We start from the raw sequence: 20825 nt of genomic DNA on the forward strand, positions 1-20825 counted from the left end.
AAAGCGATTTTAACAGCTATGTGGCACCTTGGTGGACATCTAATGTGCTTCTATTTTGAACAGCCCAATACCACATGTGACCATGATGGAAATCCTGCTTTCATGGGAATCAGTGTTTATAGTGACTCCCACCCCTGTATAAAAAGCCCAAGGCACATGCTGTTGACATGACCTGATTGATTACAGGATAAGAGCAATAAGTCAAGAATTAGCTTTCATTAAGCTCAAGGTGTCTTTTTCGGAGAGAGCGTTTGACAGAAACATTCCTTAAATTGAGAAATAAATCACAATCTATTCACACTCCAAGTCAAAGAGTATCTTGCCATTATCTTGTACTTTACACTTATTTTAATTTTATACTTATACCCACTTGGTACTTAATTTATCTTACCTGTATTATAGTGTATTATATTTTTTGCTTAGTACTTCTATTCCTGTGTGCATTGATGTGATAGTGAGCTGCTGTGACAAGAGTTTCCTCTCTGGGATCAATAAAGTATTTCTGATTCTGATCTTTTGTTTTTAATGAGAAAAAAGTTGAATAATTCAGCTACAATTTAGTTTGACACTGTATGGCTTAACCCTTGAACGATTTTACTGATACACCTTAGATGTATTTTCTGCTCACATCCAATAAAAGGTAGCATTCATGGAAATTGTAAGCACAACATCCAAATATTCAAATAATAGTATCCATATAATACAATCTGCATGTAAAAAATGTTTTTGAAATCCTGAAAAGTCAATGGATGTTAAGAAAAAAGAATTGCCTACTGTCCCACTCAAAAGAACAACTTCAAAATGAATTAAGCTGTCATACTTAGTGTCCCTTCGGGCAATATTCCAGGTATGTGTCGATAATAACATTACACCACATGCCATTTGAACAATTTTATTGTATAAGCATGTAAATTTTCCCTGAAATGAAAACAGATGTGATATAGCTTCAATACAGTATCATGATTTTTACATTCATATGAAAACGCTGCTCCCTGGTGGCAAAATGTGACTCTCACAATGTCCAGACACACTCTGACAATGTACACCGTAAAGTGACGCTCTGCTCTCCAGCAAAGCAACTTAAAATGAATGTATTGCTTCAATAAGTACTCAGATTAATTTAAAATATCCCAAACATACTTGTGACACTCAAGATACAGTTTGCTTTATTAGGTTCATCAATATTTTACAAGCAAAAGAACGTAATAAAGGCCAAATTAAATATCACACGTATTATATGAGGCAAACATTTAAGTACAAGGGTTCTGTGTCCGTCTGGGATATCCAGCGTTGTTAGATCTGAAACAAACAAACAAACAAAATTTCTGTTAGATTGCAATCTTCTGACAAAACTGGTGAGGGAAAAAACTACAATACTGATCAGAGAATTTTAATACTTACTCATTTATACTTTGTCAATGCCGAGCTCTTCAGGTGTAGAGATGCCAAGCTCGTCTAATGTTGGCTTCAGCTCTTGGATCAGGTACGGGTAAATCTCTTTATGAGGGCCGGCTTTGTCCTGAGGAAATAAGAAATGGTAAAATTAATCATTTACTTATGACTACTAACTGCATAGATGCTGCTTGGCAGCACTCCCTGAATTATCACCAAGCTCAGAGACTGCCTTTTTCTCTCACCTTCACAGCTTCCAAAATTCGAATAGCACTGGCCAAGTCGTTTAACCTCCGACAGGCTCTCAGTGCTGCCTCAAGAATCTTTGGCTCAGGTACCAGGTCGTAACCGATCAATGTGTTCATCCCTGGAAGGAGGAATAACATCTTTTAACTGGAGAACACAGAGAGAAATCAATGCTTTTACGATAAACCACATTTCTTTCATTTCATCGGTTGCTTAAAGGATAAGGCTGGCGATATTCTATATTTTTTCCACAAAAAGACTAAAACCAACAATGAACTGATCCCAATAAAAAAAAGTATTTTCTGTGTAGTCTGCTATACTGTATCTTATCCCTCTGTACCATAGACCTCCACCCAGTTAATGGGTGACATGTTCCTGCATTGTGACGAACATGGGCACTGTGGTTTATTTTGGACACACACCATCCTGGAGCCAAAAATACTCACTATTTTTTAAATAAATTACTGAGCATGTTTTAACGATGAAACTTGATATTTGTGACCTGTTTCAAAGGTTTACATCAGTGGGAGCCAATGGGCTTGGGGATGAGGGCCACAGACAGGGTAGGAAAGTCAGAAAGTACTGAGAGACAGACTAACATACTGCTAGTTTTGTTCTTTTCACGGTATTTGTTTCTAATGAAAAATATGGAATAACCCCTACCTTATCCTTAAATATTGTCTCAATATACAAGTTGAGCACACACATTTTTAAAAGTTAAAATATTAAACCAACCATATTTGCAACACTGCTTTCTGACATATGTTTCAGTGTAATGTTAAACCACTAGGACTGCCTACTGAGCCATTTACTTAACTTCCTGGTCTTATCATTTATCACCTGATGATGAACCTTTCCCTATTTTACTTTCTTTTCTGCCGCACAAACAATTCTTCCGTTGTGCCTTTGTCTCTTAGTGGGCGAAAACAGTCATGCATTAAAAGAATGTGTGATAATTCAGGTACAACTGGGATGATGAAAAACGATCCAGGAAGTCCTGGAGTGTGAGTAACAGATGAATGCGTCTGATGGCTTATCAGACGCCAAAATACTGCACAGCTGTTTATAATGCTCTGTGACAGGATTTTAATACTCTGGAAAGTTGTGTCAGTCATTTTATCTTTAGTTGCAAAAATAATTACCAGAAACTTAATAATTACCAGCTTGCATGTATGTAATTGGCCAATGCAGCGTATTGCTAGATGATTGCGTTGCAGCAATTGAGCCTGGTCCAACTTTTTTTTGCTCCAAATCTCAATCTTTACCAACTCTTATTAAACTAGTGAAAATAACTTCCTTATGCTAAACCCACCGATATGTATTCAGTCTCAGTTTTCATCCATAAAAGTACCTTTTCTCAGCTCCCATGCATCAATGTCTGGCTTGTTGAAATAGGTGACCCAGCGGGCATCAAACTCCTCATCTGTTTCTTGCTTCCCATGTGAGTAACACCTTGAGGCCAAAAGAGCTGCACGATGAAAACATTGTTTAGTATGGACAACCTATCACCAGTAAAATAAAGCACTAACAGTGGCATCTAGTGTCAGGTAATGTGGAAGGGCAAACACAGTCAAGCATATCTACACTTGAGTGAAGTGAGAAAAGGACAAATGCTGTCTAGTAATGCAGCTGGATCATTGCCAACGTCCTGACATGACCTACATACTGCACCTACCAGGCTGAATACACACTGACAAACAGGAAATTTCAATTTCTCCCAAGGTTCTTATAATATATTTAAGCTAATATATTATTATTATTATTATTATTTTTATTGAGATGATGTGGGAATCACACAATGTGCCTTTAGTGCTAGATACATCTACATAATTTACTTCCGTAACAGATAAAGATAATGTAGGGAAATATTAGCTAAACCATCACGACAACATCAGAGTGTTTCCGGCTTGTTACTGTCTGCACCAAACCATACTTTAATATCAAGAACGCTAACCCAGTTAGCCTGTTAGCAACTAGCATCAGCAGCAGAGCCACAGGGCCCCAGACTTAGCCTTCCAAATGGGTCATGGCAAGGACACAGACACCACCGATCTGAACACCGGGACATTTTCAAAGCAGCACACACCCAGGTTGTGTGGGTAGTGTCGGTATTGAACGAAAGCCCACACAATTTGACTGAAACATTAACACGTTTAACAGTGCGGCGTGTATTTATAAGATAAAGTTTAACTGGCTAAGCTAACGTCATCTAGCTAGCTTAACGTTAGCCGTGCGGACACCGCATTGTGCCGACAGCCACACTCGATTTCCGTTAGAATTTCGCCCTGACAGTTTCAGAAACTACCAAATTATAAAATAACATTCAGAGGTGAACAAATACCTTGGCACCCCGGTTGCGTACGGGTTAAACTCCGGACACCGGAGACTGAGAGTCGGACGGCGGCTCTGAACATGATGAGGAACAGCCAGCTACACGAACCGGTGGGATTGGCAGGAGGACACTAACTTGCCGCTTAGCTCGTCACGTACGCGATCCCGTGCTGCGCATGTGCAAACTGCAGCTCATTGATATTTTTCATGTATTGTTGACCTACTGGTTCTGACTTTGACCTAGAAATAATACTGTAAAGTGCTGAACATTTTAATGATTTTTAAGACTTTATTTTAAGACGAGTTTCCTCCACTGGAAAATGGATCAACCTGGTCATACATACATTATTATTCTCACAGAAAAGTTCAGTTATCATGGGATATATTTTAGTAGGACGCCAAAACAAACTTACAATACAATACAATGCAGCTGTTATGCCGAAATTCTATAAGATCCAATTAATGTCACTATGACATTACTTTGAATTACCCTGTGTATGAAAATGTGCTGTACAAATAGAGCTTTGCCTTTCCTCGCCTATGACCCCAATGATAAGTACCACATGGTCCCTTAAACAATATTAGATTTTTGATAAAGGTTACCAACAGGCTATATTCGGTCAGTACATAACGAGAGAATGGGAGTTAAATAGTCCCAAAGCTTGTGGTGTTGGATACCATTGTTTTTTTAAATTTTACTATAATGCAGAAAAAAAGTCTTCCAGATGACATGTTTTGGAGGTAGGATTGTAAACCCCACACACAAACTAACTTGGATCAAAATTAATTGACTGCTGACAGGTGGTAATGAGCATAACACCAAAGTTGAGATGAATTTCCAAACTAGTTCATTTATTCCAGTGATGTTAAATCAATTAAAAGACAGCATCATTATGAAAATCAACCCTACACCAAAACATTCTTGTCCTATGATCCATGATAATGAACATGAAAAAGTAGAAAACAGAATGAAGACTATTGATGCAAACCTTGATGTTCATATATGACTGTGACCAACTTTGTGTACTTTTGCAGTACTTTGTTGACCTTTTGCATCAGAATAAACTCTGATATTACTAATATTTAACTACCAGTGTGACCATTTATATTGCTGTTAATAATCATTTAAACTCATACATTACTCTTCATAACAAAGTTACTAAGTGTTGCAAAAGATAGATTCAAATTTCAACATGCACATGCATTGCTACAAATCATTCAGAGTAAATTATTAAAGTAAAGTAAAGAGTAAATTGTCTTTCATTTTGGCCATTGGAGGCAAAGGCATTTGTTCACTTTAGTGGCAGAATACCTTACATAAACATTAAAATATAAAACTTGAAATTCAGAGGCATTTCATGTTTTAGGCAAACTTGATGCTGCTAAAATGACATGATAAAATAACCCTCTGATCAAGCCTAATATATATGCACATTTTCTGATATTTCACATGATGTAGTCAGACGTTCATGGAGAACACACACTCCAGTCATTCAGACAGACTCTCTTGGCGGTGTGCTGTGAGGAGGGACTGTGAGCTGGCCTGAGCAGAGCTCTACTTCTCTCAGCATCCTCTGTGGGAACATTCAGGGTTTGGGGGAGTTGGTATCCAGGCTCTTGGGGATCCAGAGGGTCTTTAGAGAGCAGGATACAGATAGCAGGAACTGTCCTCTGCATGGTTATATCTGGTGCTCCCGGTTGTGGACTCTCCCAGACCTCATTTACCATCTTGTAGTAGAGCTTGGACACCTGGTGAAGCCCTCCCACTTTACGTTTCAGAATCTCCACACATGTGATGGTCTTGGTGACTCCTCTACCTGAGCCAGTGAAAACCACCTGTCTCAGGGATGTCCCATTGCTGTCTTTTCCCTCCCCTTGCATGCGAGCTGTTGCAAACCGCAGCAAATTGCGGATCTTGCTTCCTTCTTTTACTCGCATGTGCAGGATGTCTGCTGCTAGGCCGGGGATCGGGTAGGGACTGCTGTCCTCTGTGCGGCTGACTCTCCTAAAGTTGCTCTGGCCAAGTTTTGGAGACAAAGATGAAGATGGGACATCAGGGTTGACTGAAGCAGACTGCAGTCCCATTACAGTGCTGCTTGCACCATTTGAACTCTTCATCTGACCTCTGGGTTCAGTCATTGTTTAGAAAGCAGCGAAATAACAGCGCAGGATGCTGTTTCTGAGTCCGCAGCCTATTTGCATATCTCCCTTGAGATCGAAAACACGTTTCTTTTTCAGTTAGTATAAGAAACTAAAGACTGATCAGCTTTTTAATCCAAACTTGTGACTTATCTTGCTCTTCTTTCTGTCGTCTGTCCATACTGCATTTCCATTTTGTCTTCTTCACACGGAGATGACAGCCAGCAGTATGAAGAGGGTATTTCTTCCTCTAATCCCATTGACGTGAAGGAAAAGATGTCCTTGCTCTATTCAGCACTGAGGACAGCTGATGCCAACAAACACATATGAGGCTCAGAGAGAGACATGTAGAATGGGACATAGTGCTCTTAAAGGCACATGCAACATTTAATAATGTCTGTCACATTCTAGTTTGTTGGTTTTGGAGGTAAGCTTTTGTTAAACCCTCGAGGGCTCAGAGATTTTATTTGTCCATGTGGTTGCTTGAGTTATATGGATGAATAAACATGCGTTAATGAGATTTAACAAGGCATGCATTTGAAACAATCCTTTGTTTTAACTGCATTGGTTTTGATTGTTGACATTCTTAATGTGCCTTTTTACAGATATTGCACTAAACTACAATCTCACTGGGGTAAAGATAATTGAAAATAATATAACAGTTATGGCAACATACAATATATATCATGGTTTTCAAAACAACTTCTCCTCTGCACTATCATCAGAGAGCCATATGGTCCTTGAGAAATGTCTTCCTTTGGGCTATTACAGCAACTTCGCAGTTCTCCTCCCTTCAGTCCATCGCCTGCTGGGCTGACCCAGAAAATGCTTGCTACATAATTTGTGCCTCTTTTGAATCACTGACATTTATAAGGGCAATCATACCTTGGAGCTGCTGCTTTTTTTTCCTTTTTTTTTTTTTGGCCAAACTTGCATAAAACCATAAAACCAGAACTTGTAAGAAAAGATCTGTATCCAGATGCAAACAGAGGTGTTTTCCTAAAGCTTTCTTTAGAGGAGCTGAGTCAATGTAGGAGGTCAGGAAGCAGCTGTGGGGCTCATATGGAACCATTACACTGTTATAATGGTGCATTTCTGCCTCACAGGATGGTATGCACCCCATGATATTCACTGACTCAAACAATGATCACAAAGATGTGGTTCTCAGTGGTGTCAATATAGTGCAGAGAAAATTACAATTGGTTCCCAGAAGAATAATCCACTGGTCATTAATGTCAATTAAATGTACATTAACTGTCCATCTGTGAATATCTTTCCATCATGAGAATATTGGTAAAATATTTGGCTAATGGCTGTGGTTCACTGGAGTCCCTGCATGTGTCACAAAAAACTCTCATTGTCAATGATTATTTTTGTCTGGTGTGTTTTGCAGTTGTCTGGTGTTGTTAGGAATATAACACAGGCTCACGTCAACACCCAAGTTTTCAATGTGCTCACAGTGCTGTCTAATTTAAACATCTGTAGCAGTCTCTCCTTTTTTATTTTCATTTCGAATTATAACTGCCAAAACATAACAATCAGGGGTGTTATTGGCTTTGTGTTAGCAATGAAAACGCCTTCAGAGTAGTTGTTATTGGTTGCACTGCCATCTTGTGGTACAACATGCGTATTAAACAAGTGGACCTTTGAGCCGTGGGCAATCTGCATCAACAAGTAAAAGTAAAGCATTTGATCTGTTGGACAAAATTAGCAAATATTTTAAACTTTTATTTCAAAAATGTGTGGTTATAAAAATGTACAAAATATGTGCTTACAGTACAGAGTTATGATACTGGTGGTAGACACAGATTTAAATTACACCAGACTGTAAATTAAGATATAAGGCAAAATAAGCTTTTACAGGTGCTAGTTTGATCCATCTAATATTATTGCAACTGATAACAGAAAGAAGAAATGCCTTCTTCGGTTTTGTGGTGGTATTTTCCTTCCTTTGAGTTAGCGTTCTTCATTCAAGCAAAAGCTGATGAATGTAATATCAAGCAACTCATTGCTTTATGTTCACTAGTCAAACCAATGAAAGCTAAACGTAATGAATTTAGCCCCAAAGAAACTGAGACCCATTCTCAGTCAATGTGTTTTCTTGCTTCCAAGCCTCAGCACGGCTTTGAAGCAATTACTTGTAAAATTTCCCTGTGGATCCTGGCTTCCTGAGTGTTGATGTGGACATCGCCCACCTGGCCGTTCTCATACCTGAGAAAGACAAAAGCAGAATGTTGTAGAAATCTGAACTATAGTCTGGAAATTTCCTATTGAGGTAGAAAGGTTTTCCAGGCAGTTACGTCTCTGTTGCTTCACGTTACTCACACAAAGAGGAAACGTGTGCACACATGGTCGGATATCGGACACACCCAAATGTTCCCATGTTTTTGAAGGCCCTTTGAAGTTATGACTGTCATAGACATACAGACAACTCTTATCAAACTATGTCACAAAATCAGTCCTTGTATTATCAAATGAAGGCTCTTTGTAGCACATACATAGTATCTCAAATTTACCTTCACAGAGAGCAATGCAGTTCAGGTTCCTGTTTTGCAAAAACCTGGCTTGCCCCATCTGTTCCTACGACAAGGAGAGAACACAGGATGAGACACAAAAAACAAGAGTGCATCTCGGCAAGTCTTGGACAAATGTGAATGATAATCTACCTGTTTGATTTTGTTTATGTAGTTGTATTGCTTAATGAGTTCTTCTTTGGTGGGTATTTGGTGTTGCCCTTTACCCATCTCTGAACAAAGAGGAAAAGTTTCAAAAAACATGCTAGAATCAATAAGTAATGGTAATCTTTGTATAAATGGGTCGTTTTGTATGCAGAGTATCATGAAAAAAATGTATAGTGTGCATTCATACCAGAATATCCAAATGATATGCTTGAGATAGGACTCAGATAGATGCCTTTCCCATATGCAGCTCCATGAAGCTTAAATAGGAAAAAGGCCAAAAAATGAAAGATTGTAGCAAATGAACATTTCAATTTAAAATCCTAAAAGGTTTCATAGGTCTAACTGTACACTTCATCAAAGTCTGACAAAAAATATAATCTGAGCTAAACTCAAATGTCTGTTGAAATCTCCACTCTGAACATTTGATTTAAAGGCTTATATTAACTTTGCTCAAAGAATACAAAACCCTTTATTTATTTTCATACTCTACCTGCAATTTTGTATGGGAGGCATTAACAAGCCCATTTCTCAAAATAGAGTGCCAGTTTTCGATGTGGGATCCACTAAAAGAAGAGAAAATAGGGTCTAATGCGTATGAAGCAGGGATCATATTCTGTATATAGTGTTGATATAAAGGTTTTATATTAGTGCCACTGCTTTGATTTTACTCACTGGAAAGCAAAGGTGCTGCCATAAAGTTTCTTGGCAGTTTGAAAACGAGCCTCTTTGGATGGAGGGCTGCTGATCAACAGGAACTGATGGGGTGTGTGCATGAACTTAAGTTGCTATTGTGCACCAAGTGAAAAAAAATGATGAGAAAGCAACAACAGAATTACATTTATGAGTATAAAACACAATAAATCATCTCATATTTGGCTGCCAATTATGAACTACTACTGCTGTAAAACTTTCAACTACTGTTAAGACATCAGATTCTAACTGTCAACTACTCTGTCATACCCTGTTCAGCGGAAGCTTGACAATGTGTGATCTGTTGCTTGCTAAAATCCTGTTGTCAAACATACAAACAGACACCTGGATATGAATCTAAGAAACATTCGGATTTGATGACATATCAGGTTGATGAGATAGAATAAAAATATGAGTGAAATGCTAGTATAGATTGTGTCACTCACCATTGCAGTAAAGGATAAGCGAGAGGGTCTATCTTGTCCATCTGCTTCTTTATTTCAGAATATGGACCCTGGATATGACAAAATAGTTTCATCTAATATTAATGCAAATGTAGAGGAAACATTCACCAGAGAACCAGACGTGAATCTTGAAAACTCGTGTTGAGTTGTTGTTGTGCAGGATTTATTTTTAAGATCAGTCACCTGTGCCATCCTCCTGATTAACAAGACACTGTCCAGAGCTTTTTGCAACCTGTCGTAGCTCTTTCTCTGCCACAACACAACAATACATGGTTGCTTCAGAGTAAAGAAATGACTGAATAGTGCATTACAAAACAAGTCAGTTATAAGTTAGATAAGTTCAGCTGATACCTTAGGGCTAAAGGCCAGGGTTTTGGGGTTGTTCGGATCAACAACAGATGGGTACGGTTCAAATATGATGCTCTTGCGTGAAGACTGAAGGGCGGCTCTGCACATGGCCACCAGCAAGTCAACTACCTGTAGAACAGACATTACTGCAATACATTAATCTTATACTATCATCATCCAGACTACCTATAAAAGTGCGTATGAGTGTTACCAACCTCTGCACCACTGGCAACCTCTTCTGTAGCTCCAGACATAACCCCCAACGTATAAAAGGAAAAAACACATAGCTCCCTGGTGCAAACTGCTGGCTAAAAGCACACATAAAGCAGAATAATAACAATGTATTAACAGGCAACTGTATTTTTAGTTTTGCTTCAGTAGATTAGCCACTAAACAACCAGCTCATTTCTTTGTAGGAGTGTACCTTTAACATAGGGCCGTTCTGAAACACATGTTGCTCATCACAGACCACACAGTATTCATTCAGCGTGGGGATTCTCTGCTCAGCGTACCTCATTATCTGTGTACACAGTGAAAAACATTAGACATTTTGCTTGCATTCCATCTTACTATCTGCTTCAAATGAGCTAGAACTAAAATTAAAATTGCCTACTAATATGTGGAACACATTTGTAAACAACAGTTTGCCCATTGTTAAACACAAACTACATTATGGTGAAGAATGGATGTTTCATTTCTATATTATCATTAATTTCAAAATAAATTCCAAGCAAATGATTTTAAATTCTTGTCGCTTTCACCGTGATCTCATCTCAGAAATGTACATTCTGAAGGTTTTGTTGAGATCAGTTGTGAAATCATAACAATGTTATTTTGTGTAAAGAGTATACAGTATTACTAAACAAAGAAGGGTTTTCCTTGATCTACTGTGGCTTGGATTGTACCTCATTTGTACGTTGCTCTTAAGCTTAAGGAAGACTGTGTGATATGATTGAAAAGCTCCAGAACAGCTACTGAGTGGACTTTTTGGTGAGATTGTCTTGTCAACTGTTTTTATATTTAATATTTCTTTTGAGATTATTTGGTATTTTTCATTGTTACGAATTGTGCAATATGCAGAAATGTTAGAATGAATTGTTTCCATTTGGCCATTTTTCAGATCTGTGAACTGAAAATGAAACTTGAGATACCGGGTGCTTCTGTTTCTACTACTCCTTTTTTACAACACAAGTGCTAGCATTGTACTATAGTGCCACGCCAAGTCACTGCTGCACAGGCTGTGGAAAGAGCATGTGATCACCACTAGTTGTCAGCACAAGCTGGATTATGAGACTGAGCGCAGTTACTCTTTAAATTCTCTTTCTGACAAAATATAACCTCCTTGATTTCTTGTGTTTTACCTGAACCAAGAAGCCGTGCTGCAGAGTCGGGGTGGTCTTACAGTGCCTGATGGCCTGGGAGGAGAAAAGCAGCTCTATCAGCTGTTTGGTACTAAGCTGTGCTGATGACTTGACTGCCGACACGACCACCCTCTGTGGATGAAGGGACACAAACACTATTATTAAACACGTTCAGAACAGACGAAAACCTGGAAACACAGACGCATCCATAAAATACTCAAGTGAATGTCACAGAGGTGTATTTTGAATTATCTTTAGTTTAGCTGAAGATGGAGTCCTCACTTTTCCACTGGGTGTGTAGGTGAAAAGCTCTCCTGTGGGATTCTTGATGGTGTAAGAAGTTGTATGATTCTTGAAACGGTTCAGTTTCATCACTGGTAAAATGATCTTTGGCTCCTGGAGCTCACTGGACCTGCTCAAGGTGAGTGAGGAAGCAATGAACAGCGACTCAAGAACAGCTTGAATCAGCAATGAAACTGCTGAATTAATTAAAGTGTCACATACTTTGACAGTGGGAGCCAGATGCTAAGTCTTGCACGAAATTTCTTGATGGTTCCACTTGGCCTGAACCAATTGTGTCTGCTCTTCTGTCGGACTACAATGTTTTCGTTGGTCAGATGTTTCCACTCCCGAGATAAGAAGACTGTGAGAATACTGGGGAACAGAAATGAAGAGTTGGTCAGAGCAATCAGTAGGTGGGCTATGAATAACATAGAAAGGGCTTAAAATCCATATGTGAACTGAAAAGTTTGATGTGACATCTGTAATAATGCACTAAGAAATCTAACTATCGCTGCCATGAAAATTATATGAACACTCACTTCTGTAGTTGTTTCCCAAGGCTGAAATGATCTGTGTTGGATGGTTGAAAGACTTCGACTGAAGGTGCTGTGGTGAGAAACATCACTTAATCAGGTGTCACACTGACTTACAGTAAATCTAAATTTATAGTCAATTTGGCTCGCAGCAGTGTTGTTGATGCTCACCAGGTCCGTTCAGATACTGAGACAGAGATAAGTGCAGACGGATAACGATGGGCTCTGATGGATTAACCCTCCAGGCCTTGGCCACATCCTCCTGTGGGCACCAAACAGTGTAATCATGTTAAACACAACAAGATGCCATGGCAGCAAACATGTCGATATACTGTACTTGAATTGAGTGTATAGTAAATTTAACTTACATCCAAAAAGTTGGCATTTATGTTTAAGTCAACATCCACATCATCAATTGACCCATACTCCCTAGCAGAGGAAAAGGAAGGGGACATATGGCAATGTAGAAAAGCAGCAGAGATCCTTTCCTTTCAAGGTCATGGATGAGAAAAGTTGTTCTGACCTGATAGAGACTGCAGAGTCTGAATACAAAGTCCTGACTGCCTCTATGTCAGTATCCAGCTGGGGGTGGTGAAACAGGTCAGTGGCACAGCTCTCCTGCCAAGACAAACACTAACACACTTACCTTATGGTCCAAACAGCTCAGCACTCAGGGGGCTGCGGGATTAAACCACTCACAGATTCTTACACTAATGCCTGAGAAGAAGGCTATTATTTCTTTTCTATTTCTTAAGATAGAAAATGTGGGTAACACTTTATTTTATCAACCTCTGTTTTGTATTTAGCATTTTTATAAGCAGTAGACAAATAATAAATGGTTTATAACATACTATAACACATTATCTTGTAGTTGTAAGCATATTTAAGGACATTTTTAAGTGTTTATTAATGTATTTGTCAACTGTAATTGCATAACTCCTCCTGTGAAGCATGAATATAGCATAATAAATAATTCAATTCAATTCAATATGATTATGATTAAGTGTTTATTATACATATATTTATTATATTAATTAATGACATATTTATTTATTCATTTATAAATATTTCTTTACTCTCATAAACTTAATTTGCTAATGATGCTTAATACATCAAGACCACGAGATGCTGCTGAAAGCCCCCAAAGAAATCTAGTAAGTGGACCTTAAGTTAATAATCTTTTATCAAACTACTATTTCTGAGGTCAAGAAACAACCTTGAAGCTCATTGTGTCTTCATGTGTTTGGAACACATTTATAAACAGTTTTAAACCTGCTTGTGAATGATCTGTACCTGTGTATTAACAGCTAATACATGTTTTATAACACACCGTAAGGCTTTGTTTATGTCTATCAATCATTTATTATCTGTTTATACACCTGTTATGGATGTTACAATACATTAATAAACACTTAAATTATATTGAAATGTCCTTACATCTGCTTACAGCTACATTGTGTATTATAAACTATTTATTAAGTGTTTATATTCTGGTTTCACATTCCAAGAGACACTTTACTCCGCAAAATTCAAGCCAAAGGGAGCCATTGCCATACAAACATCCAGTGACCATATGATAACTTTTTAATCAAACCTTAATATGCAACCATTTCTGTAGATAGTTGTCTTTACTCAAGTGTGTGATGATACTTGGCATTGTGCTAAAATAACATTCAAACCACTACAAAGTAATGCTTACATGGAATCCACACAGGGCCTCCTCTGCGTCACTGTCCTCATCAGTTTGGCTCTCCGTCCACCGCTCACACTCAGTCTCCTGTCGGGTTAATGGGAAGAGCTGTCAATCAAAAGATCCTCTCATTTAAACAGCTAATTTGTTCCTTCTGTCCACCCAAACAAAGTCAACTAACCTTGTTGCTGAGACTGCCACTGATTTCAGCAGGTCATTAACACTACATCTACTGTAGACAATGAACATTTCAATACCGGACATATGATACATATACTCTCATGATATAATCTCTTTGCCGTGTCACATCTGGTGGTTGCAAAACAAGATAGGACTTCAACTAACGGTTGCTTTTATTATCAATTAATCTGCTAATTATGTTCTTCATTAATCAGTAAATTAACCAATTAACCAAGTTACCCAGAGCCCAAGGTGGCATATTCAAATGTCTTGCTTTGTCAGACCAACAGTCCAAAACCCAAAGATATTGAATTTAATATCATAGAAGATTAGATTTCTGGCATTTTTATAGAACTAATCGATTTAATAATGATTTCAGTTCTTAAAAGGATAGGTCTATTGCCTGCCCATGCAAACAGCTTACTAAAAACATATCCAGGCTGTGTGATAGTAAGAATACAGCATGAAGAGGGACTTATAGACTCACCATATGTTCAGTTCTTTGGCACTTCTTCAGCAACAGTCAACAGTCTGTTCCCTCCACTGTGACTGCCACAATTAAACACTATGCTAGGAAAAACATATGTGACTTGAATTAATTCAGCTACCTTTACAATATAAATATACTTATTACTGTCAGTATTTTCTACACAATTTAAAATATGTTTTCATTACCAAGATCATTTTTATTTGCGTCCCTTTATCTCTCTCTTCAGAGACATTATTGAAAATGCTATGCATAATGATTCAAAAGATGGAAGAACATGTTTGGTAATAATGTGTTAATGATACCTTTCCTTCCCGAGAAACACTTGGAGTTTCCACATATCCCAGTTGAACAAACAACGCAGTTACAACAACATAAAGGAAAATCTTAATTCCATATGTGACCATCAAACAGCAAAAACAATGGATATTCCTGTTTGATGGCTCGGCTGGCTGTTAGCGTTTGGCTGTCCTCTCCCCCTCTGGTTTTGAACAGCAGGAAGTCCTACATGTCTCGGACTTCAGCGTCACATGATTGGCTGCAGATACTGACAGCCTGATCAGCTGAACCTGGTCCAGACAGAGGAGAGGCTGAGGATGAGACCTGCAGCTCCAGGGCATTAAGTCCACGCTTTTATCCACACTTACAGTATCTCTGTCCTATTTCTGTGACATGACTGCCATCCTTTCCACAGTGTACATGATATATCCCTCAGAATCTTGAAAAGTCAGGCTCATGAATCAGTTTTAAGACTGTGATGAGAGCAAAGATCCCAGGTGGCAGAGTTGAAGGATGGTGATACAGGTGATGTTTGGCATTTATTAGTCTTCCTGTCTGCCTGCTGTGCTGCAGTCTGACCTTAATCGGCAGTTACCCTTGTTAGCAGTCGCCTGCTGCTCTGCAGTCTGGCCAGATTAGACACTTCTAGGACTGCATACATCTGTGCAAGTCTTCCCTCAGCAAGTGCTTTTCTGAGAGTAATCCACTTAGACACAAATGGGTGTTTGTTGTGGCTGTGTTTATTTATAGAGGGTGGGCACAATATCATGAACCCTTGTTCTGTGTACTGTATACTGCCATTTTCAAGGCTGTGCATGATCAATAAGAATAAAAAGAAATCAAATACAAAGCAGCAAAACTTATACAGGTTTCCAAAAATGCAACAGGTCCAAGTTTTCATTATCTCATGTGCAATAAGTGCTCTTAATTCTAATATATTGTAAACCACCTCTTGGTTCCCCGCTCTACTTAACACAATATTTTTCTTATCTTTATTCTTCATGTTGCAGCTTTCGTTACTTTCGTACACCCTTGTTTTATTCTGAATTGTGTACTTAGTACAGCACATTTAATTACTACAATTGTCTCAGTTTGTTCTTACTGCATTTATGTTTCTTGTTTTATGTTTGTGTTTGCCTTGCTGCAAGAAGAATTTCCTCTTGTGGGACAATAAAGATCTGAACTGAACTGAACTGAAATTTCTGATGAGGTGAGTCATCACATCTCAGACACAGTGTCAGAACATTATCAGCTTCACAAAGCCAGCATTTGTTGCAGGGATATTGATTTATATTGTATTATATTGTGCAGTTTTTGTGTTGTTGTATCCACCCCCTTCTCATTTGAGACACCTACTGTTATATCATAACGTTCAGGCCTTATCTGTCAGACCCACGAGATAAATGAACAACAGGTTCTCAGTGAATGATACAGGAATCATTTCCACAGCAACCAACGCTATCTACTGCATCTGTTTTAGACACCAAACAGTCCACAGAGAAGTATTATTATTCAGTAAACTGAGATAAATACAAGTTTGTAAATAATTTATTTAAACAGGCTGTGTAATTGAGATCAAGATCTCTCTCTTTTGATTCTCTCTTTATATTATTTATTTATATAATTTATTATTATTTATATTTGAAAATAACAGTCAAGATACAGACAGTATATTAGCAGATACAAAGAGGGAATGACAAGCAACAAAGGTCCCAAGCTGGATTTGAACCTGGGACATTGCAGTTATGGGTCTTAACTGCCAGGACACCCCAGAAAGCTAGACCTCTTTATATATACAGCATAAAATCATATAGACAAACAAACACAATCCAAACACATCCAAATTAGTTTCACATTTCAGTCAAGAAAAAATTTGCAAGTTTGTAAAAAGCATTAAATATAAAACCGATTTTAACATATGGTGCAGCTGATGTTGTAATTACTGTGTTTCCATGTGAGCAGAGAGCAGAAGTATTGAGCCTCAGTGATGTTCTTCAGTTGTTCTGCAGGTTCACGCTCTAGACACTTCAACCAGTTGTCCACAAGAGAGAGCTGTTGTTGAGAGAGAGAGCGAAACCCCCACAGAAGGACAGTGTGTCCCAAATCTTGTACTGACTGGATACACTATACTTTATACTAATTGTCTTAAAAAATCAAACTGTGACTTTGGAATGTCACTGACAGTTACACTTCACAAATAGATATCAAATGTTTTCCCACACATTTGATGCTTATTTGTAGTTTTCTGGGGTGTTCACAAAGCTGTTTTACCTAACTGATGAGATTTTTGCACACAAAACAAATGAAAACGTACAGCTGAAACGATTAGTTGATTCATCGATCGACAAAATTAATTTTGATAATAATTTTGTCATTTTTCATGTAAAAATGCAAAAATATTTAATGGTTTCAGCTTCACAAATGTTGCTGTTTTTCCTTTTAATTGTGTTAATTATTTTAATTTATTTTGAAGAATTTAAAATGTTGTACTATTGGTTTGACCAAACAAGCACTGTGAAGGTGTCACTTTGGGCTCTGGGTAATTGTGACAGCATTTCTCACTATTTTCAGAATTTTTACAAACCAAATCAATCTATAAATTGAGAAAATAATCAACAGATTCATCCATAATTAAAATAATCATTAGTTCCAGTCCAATGCAAAATAGTTAAAATTTTGCTTAACAGTAAAATCCGACTATTACATTAATGCATGAGTAATAATAATCTAATGATATAATAATAAATCAGTCTGAGCGGCCATTTTTCAGCATCGAGTAATTTTAATTTCAGTACTTTAAGTACATTTTCCTGATTATACTTATATACTTCTACTTTAATAACATTTTCAATGCAGGACTTTTACCTGTAATGGAGTATTTTTACAGTGTGGTATTAGTACTTTTACTTAAATGAAGGAACTGAATACTTCCTCCACCACTGAAGCATAGTTTATTATGCATGCTGACTGTTTTGAGTGTGTTGCAGTGTGAACACACTACAGACTCAGAACCTTATTAGAATTAGTATGTAGTAAGGATTTAGGACACTGCTAGGGTGTGTAGTTACCATACAGGGAAATTAACTGAAAATGTAGATAAAAATAAAAGATAAGTGGTTTTGTTAAATTGATGTGAAATAATAAGGGAAATCATTTTGACCTGTGAGAATATATATACATGTTTCCTAATGTAATGTGTAAGAACAATTCATACATTTGGTTGCCAATCATCACAATAACTTGTGTGTTGCAGTGATGTTGTGAATGTATAAAAACTGAACGCATTCAACAGGTGAACTGAGAACTGTGACCATTTCATTGGATGTCATTTTAAAAGAATAAGTTATTGTTTAACCCGTCGTTAAACTGGAATCAGTACTGCTGGCATTTTTCTGCAGCCAGTGGCTCCAGTGGCTTCCAGCTAGCTTTCACACTTTAGGTTGTGCATGCAGGAGATGGGTGAAAGTCAGTTTGGAGTCAGATTTCCGCCTCTTGAAGGAACACAGCATCCACATGCTCCAAGAATATACAGGGGTCATAAATGACACACAGGTCCAGCTGAAACTTTGGAGCGCATAAACATTTAGAGACATTATTTTTATTGTTACAAATTGTTTTGTTGTTTTACACCTCAGCTCTGAGGATGTTAAGGTTAATTAGCTGCCTATCGTCAGCCAATTAAGACACCAGCTTTGCTCTTACCACAGAGCTTTTTTTTTTAAAGAACTACAGAAGATGAGCAAACTTGAGCCTTCCCATGCAATTAAACAAATATTTTATATTCTTTTGACTTCTTTTAAAAAATTTGCAATAAAAACGGCTGCTAAAACTTGAGGAATGTAAAAAGTATTACACACATATACACACAGAGAGTAAAAAAAATGGAGTAACCCCTATCAGTAGATACGAATGAGTGCTTCTGAGCAGGGCTGAGACAGCGCATTTTGATTGTATTAAATAACATATGGGAGAGTGAACATATATTGAACATGGCACTGGGTGGATCTAGTTTTATGGTGTGGCACAGTACAGTATGTTCCTATCATGTTCCTCATGCTAGATGGAGCCCAACATGGCTCAACTATATATACATACGCCATAACAGACCTTGACAGAATGACGACCAGATATATGATGGTTGTGTTGCTACACCTCACTGAGTGTAATGCAGTTGTCCATCTGTATAATATGGCAGCAGGTATATATGTAATTTGCATCTCTGCAAGCATCCACTGTTACTTTTGACTCTTCAGCTGTCATATCCTCCACTTAATGGAATTTTCAGCTAGGCTGCACCTTTCTTCTCATTTTGAAACTCCATCACTGTATATCAAGCTCTAAGTGCATTTGGACTGTCATATCATGCTGCAGGAATGCAGACACACTGAGCTCATGAAACAACCTAAAAGTATGCAGCCCTGCCCGTCCAACCATATGACATGAAGTCCAGCTTCAAAATGAGAGATCATAGTGAAACCATAAAAGGAGAGGAAAATTGTCAAAATAGAGAGAAATATCAAATAAATAGTAAATAAAGAAAAAAATGGCATGCCAATGAAATAAAGAAATAAATAATAAGGTCCCCGACATAGTTGTGACCAGGTACCAGGTGTGCATCTGAAGCAATGTGGGATCTTGACAAATAAATAACATTTCTTATCAGATGTTGTATGATGTTGATGATAATGGATCCTGGAAAGGAAGCTAAAGGGACCAAATCAAAAGTAAGTGGGTTTTTGTATTTCTGTTTTCACCAAAATGTCCTCAAAAGAACAGAAAACTGAGATCTCTAAAAGTTAATACATTGAGCTTTAACAGTTTTGTAGTTTGTGCTTAGAGTTTAAGTAAAACAATAATTGTGTTTAAGCATGGGTTGAGTGAAGTTTGGGGTCAGAGGTCAGAATAGAAAATAAAGGCTGGTCCTTACAATTAGCTCATAAAATACAACAAAAGAAGGATTACACAAGCATTAGACCATTTGTGTGATTTCTGTGAGAAATGGAAATTAAAGGTTAATAGTGATAAAAACTAAAGTCACAGTTTTTGGTTGTAGAAAAGCTGATATTAACTACGGTTTGTAGGCAATGGAGAAAATCTGTCCATTGCTTCAAATATCTCGGTGTCATTATGAATCATAATGGTTTATTTAAGATTGCCATTGAGGAGCTGCATAAGCAAGCCTCCTGTGCAATGTTTGTCATTTTCTCTAAATGTAGAAAATTTGACTTACCTGTAGATATCACTCTAGATGTTTTTGACAAGTCGGTTACACCAGTTATGTTGTATGCGTGCGAAGGGGGTGTGGGGGTTTGAAAAAATAGATATATTGGAAAAACTATACCTCAAATTTACAAAGTACACCCTAAAAGTTAAATAAAACCTGCAATAATATGGTCTATGGGGAGCTGGGAAGATACCCACTCTGTGTCGCAGTTAAAAAGAGAATTATTGGCTAAATTAATTTTGTTATTACAGTCAGATAAGCCAAAAGTTATTTGTAAACTAGGTGCCTTTTTGAAGGATGTTCTTCCTTTGTTTATTTGTTGTACTTTAGCCATGCCTTGTGCTATCATTTTGTTATTATTTTATGTTCTGTTTGTGTTCCATTCCATGTAATCATGGTCTTGAGTCACATAAAATAAAAAATATTTTTTTTTTGTGATTTTGCCTGTTAAAGCTTTTTTAAAAACATTTTTATTGCCATTTTCAGAAAGAAGTTATC

The 20825-nt window shown here is 37.6% G+C and overlaps 3 protein-coding genes across 7 annotated transcripts; all 3 read right to left on the bottom strand.

Annotated features, from left to right (window-relative positions):
• Nucleotides 1-876: 876 nt before the first annotated feature.
• On the bottom strand, nt 877-4136 carry LOC122874725 (cytochrome c oxidase subunit 5A, mitochondrial-like). The gene is made up of 5 exons (XM_044192980.1): nt 3980-4136; nt 2990-3106; nt 1638-1759; nt 1402-1519; nt 877-1299 (listed from the first exon to the last, which is right to left on the bottom strand). The coding sequence occupies exons 1-4, from the start codon at nt 4050-4052 to the stop codon at nt 1406-1408; spliced, it is 426 nt and encodes a 141-aa protein (XP_044048915.1). The 5' UTR covers nt 4053-4136; the 3' UTR covers nt 877-1299; nt 1402-1405.
• Nucleotides 4137-4794: 658 nt separating this feature from the next.
• Nucleotides 4795-6569, bottom strand: LOC122874726 (ribonuclease P protein subunit p25-like protein). The gene has a single exon (XM_044192981.1). The coding sequence runs from the start codon at nt 6106-6108 to the stop codon at nt 5437-5439; it is 672 nt and encodes a 223-aa protein (XP_044048916.1). The 5' UTR covers nt 6109-6569; the 3' UTR covers nt 4795-5436.
• A 1246-nt stretch (nt 6570-7815) lies between these two features.
• On the bottom strand, nt 7816-15665 carry LOC122874727 (protein mono-ADP-ribosyltransferase PARP6-like). 5 transcript variants are annotated; one of them, XM_044192986.1, is made up of 23 exons: nt 15130-15664; nt 14825-14907; nt 14167-14244; nt 12991-13085; nt 12836-12896; nt 12639-12729; nt 12474-12540; nt 12157-12306; nt 11935-12064; nt 11653-11784; nt 10716-10811; nt 10507-10599; nt 10295-10420; nt 10127-10192; nt 9926-9993; nt 9750-9798; nt 9462-9574; nt 9280-9352; nt 8977-9046; nt 8775-8854; nt 8625-8682; nt 8434-8518; nt 7816-8319 (listed from the first exon to the last, which is right to left on the bottom strand). In XM_044192986.1, exons 2-23 carry the CDS (start codon nt 14825-14827, stop codon nt 8223-8225), a joined length of 1881 nt encoding a protein of 626 aa, XP_044048921.1. In that variant the 5' UTR covers nt 14828-14907; nt 15130-15664; the 3' UTR covers nt 7816-8222. The 5 variants fall into 5 exon arrangements, with proteins under 5 accessions (XP_044048921.1, XP_044048920.1, XP_044048919.1 ...); XM_044192985.1 differs by having other exon boundaries at nt 8625-8688; nt 14825-14902; nt 15130-15663; XM_044192984.1 differs by having other exon boundaries at nt 8625-8688; nt 15130-15663.
• Nucleotides 15666-20825: the final 5160 nt, after the last annotated feature.

Source organism: Siniperca chuatsi, linkage group LG4, assembly GCF_020085105.1.
Source record: "Siniperca chuatsi isolate FFG_IHB_CAS linkage group LG4, ASM2008510v1, whole genome shotgun sequence".
Lineage (NCBI taxonomy): Eukaryota > Metazoa > Chordata > Actinopteri > Centrarchiformes > Sinipercidae > Siniperca > Siniperca chuatsi.

Coding starts and splice junctions, on each gene's coding strand:
- LOC122874726 (XM_044192981.1), bottom strand. CDS start 6,108: ATGACTGAACCCAGAGGTCAGATGAAGAGTTCAAATGGTGCAAGCAGC.
- LOC122874727 (XM_044192985.1), bottom strand. Junction 12,065..12,156: donor ATCTGGCTCCCACTGTCAAA/GTATGTGACACT, acceptor CACCTTGAGCAG/GTCCAGTGAGCTCCAGGAGC. Junction 8,320..8,433: donor TGCACACGTTTCCTCTTTGT/GTGAGTAACGTG, acceptor TGTCTTTCTCAG/GTATGAGAACGGCCAGGTGG.
- LOC122874725 (XM_044192980.1), bottom strand. CDS start 4,052: ATGTTCAGAGCCGCCGTCCGACTCTCAGTCTCCGGTGTCCGGAGTTTA. Junction 3,107..3,979: donor TACGCAACCGGGGTGCCAAG/GTATTTGTTCAC, acceptor TTCATCGTGCAG/CTCTTTTGGCCTCAAGGTGT. Junction 1,520..1,637: donor GAATTTTGGAAGCTGTGAAG/GTGAGAGAAAAA, acceptor TTATTTCCTCAG/GACAAAGCCGGCCCTCATAA.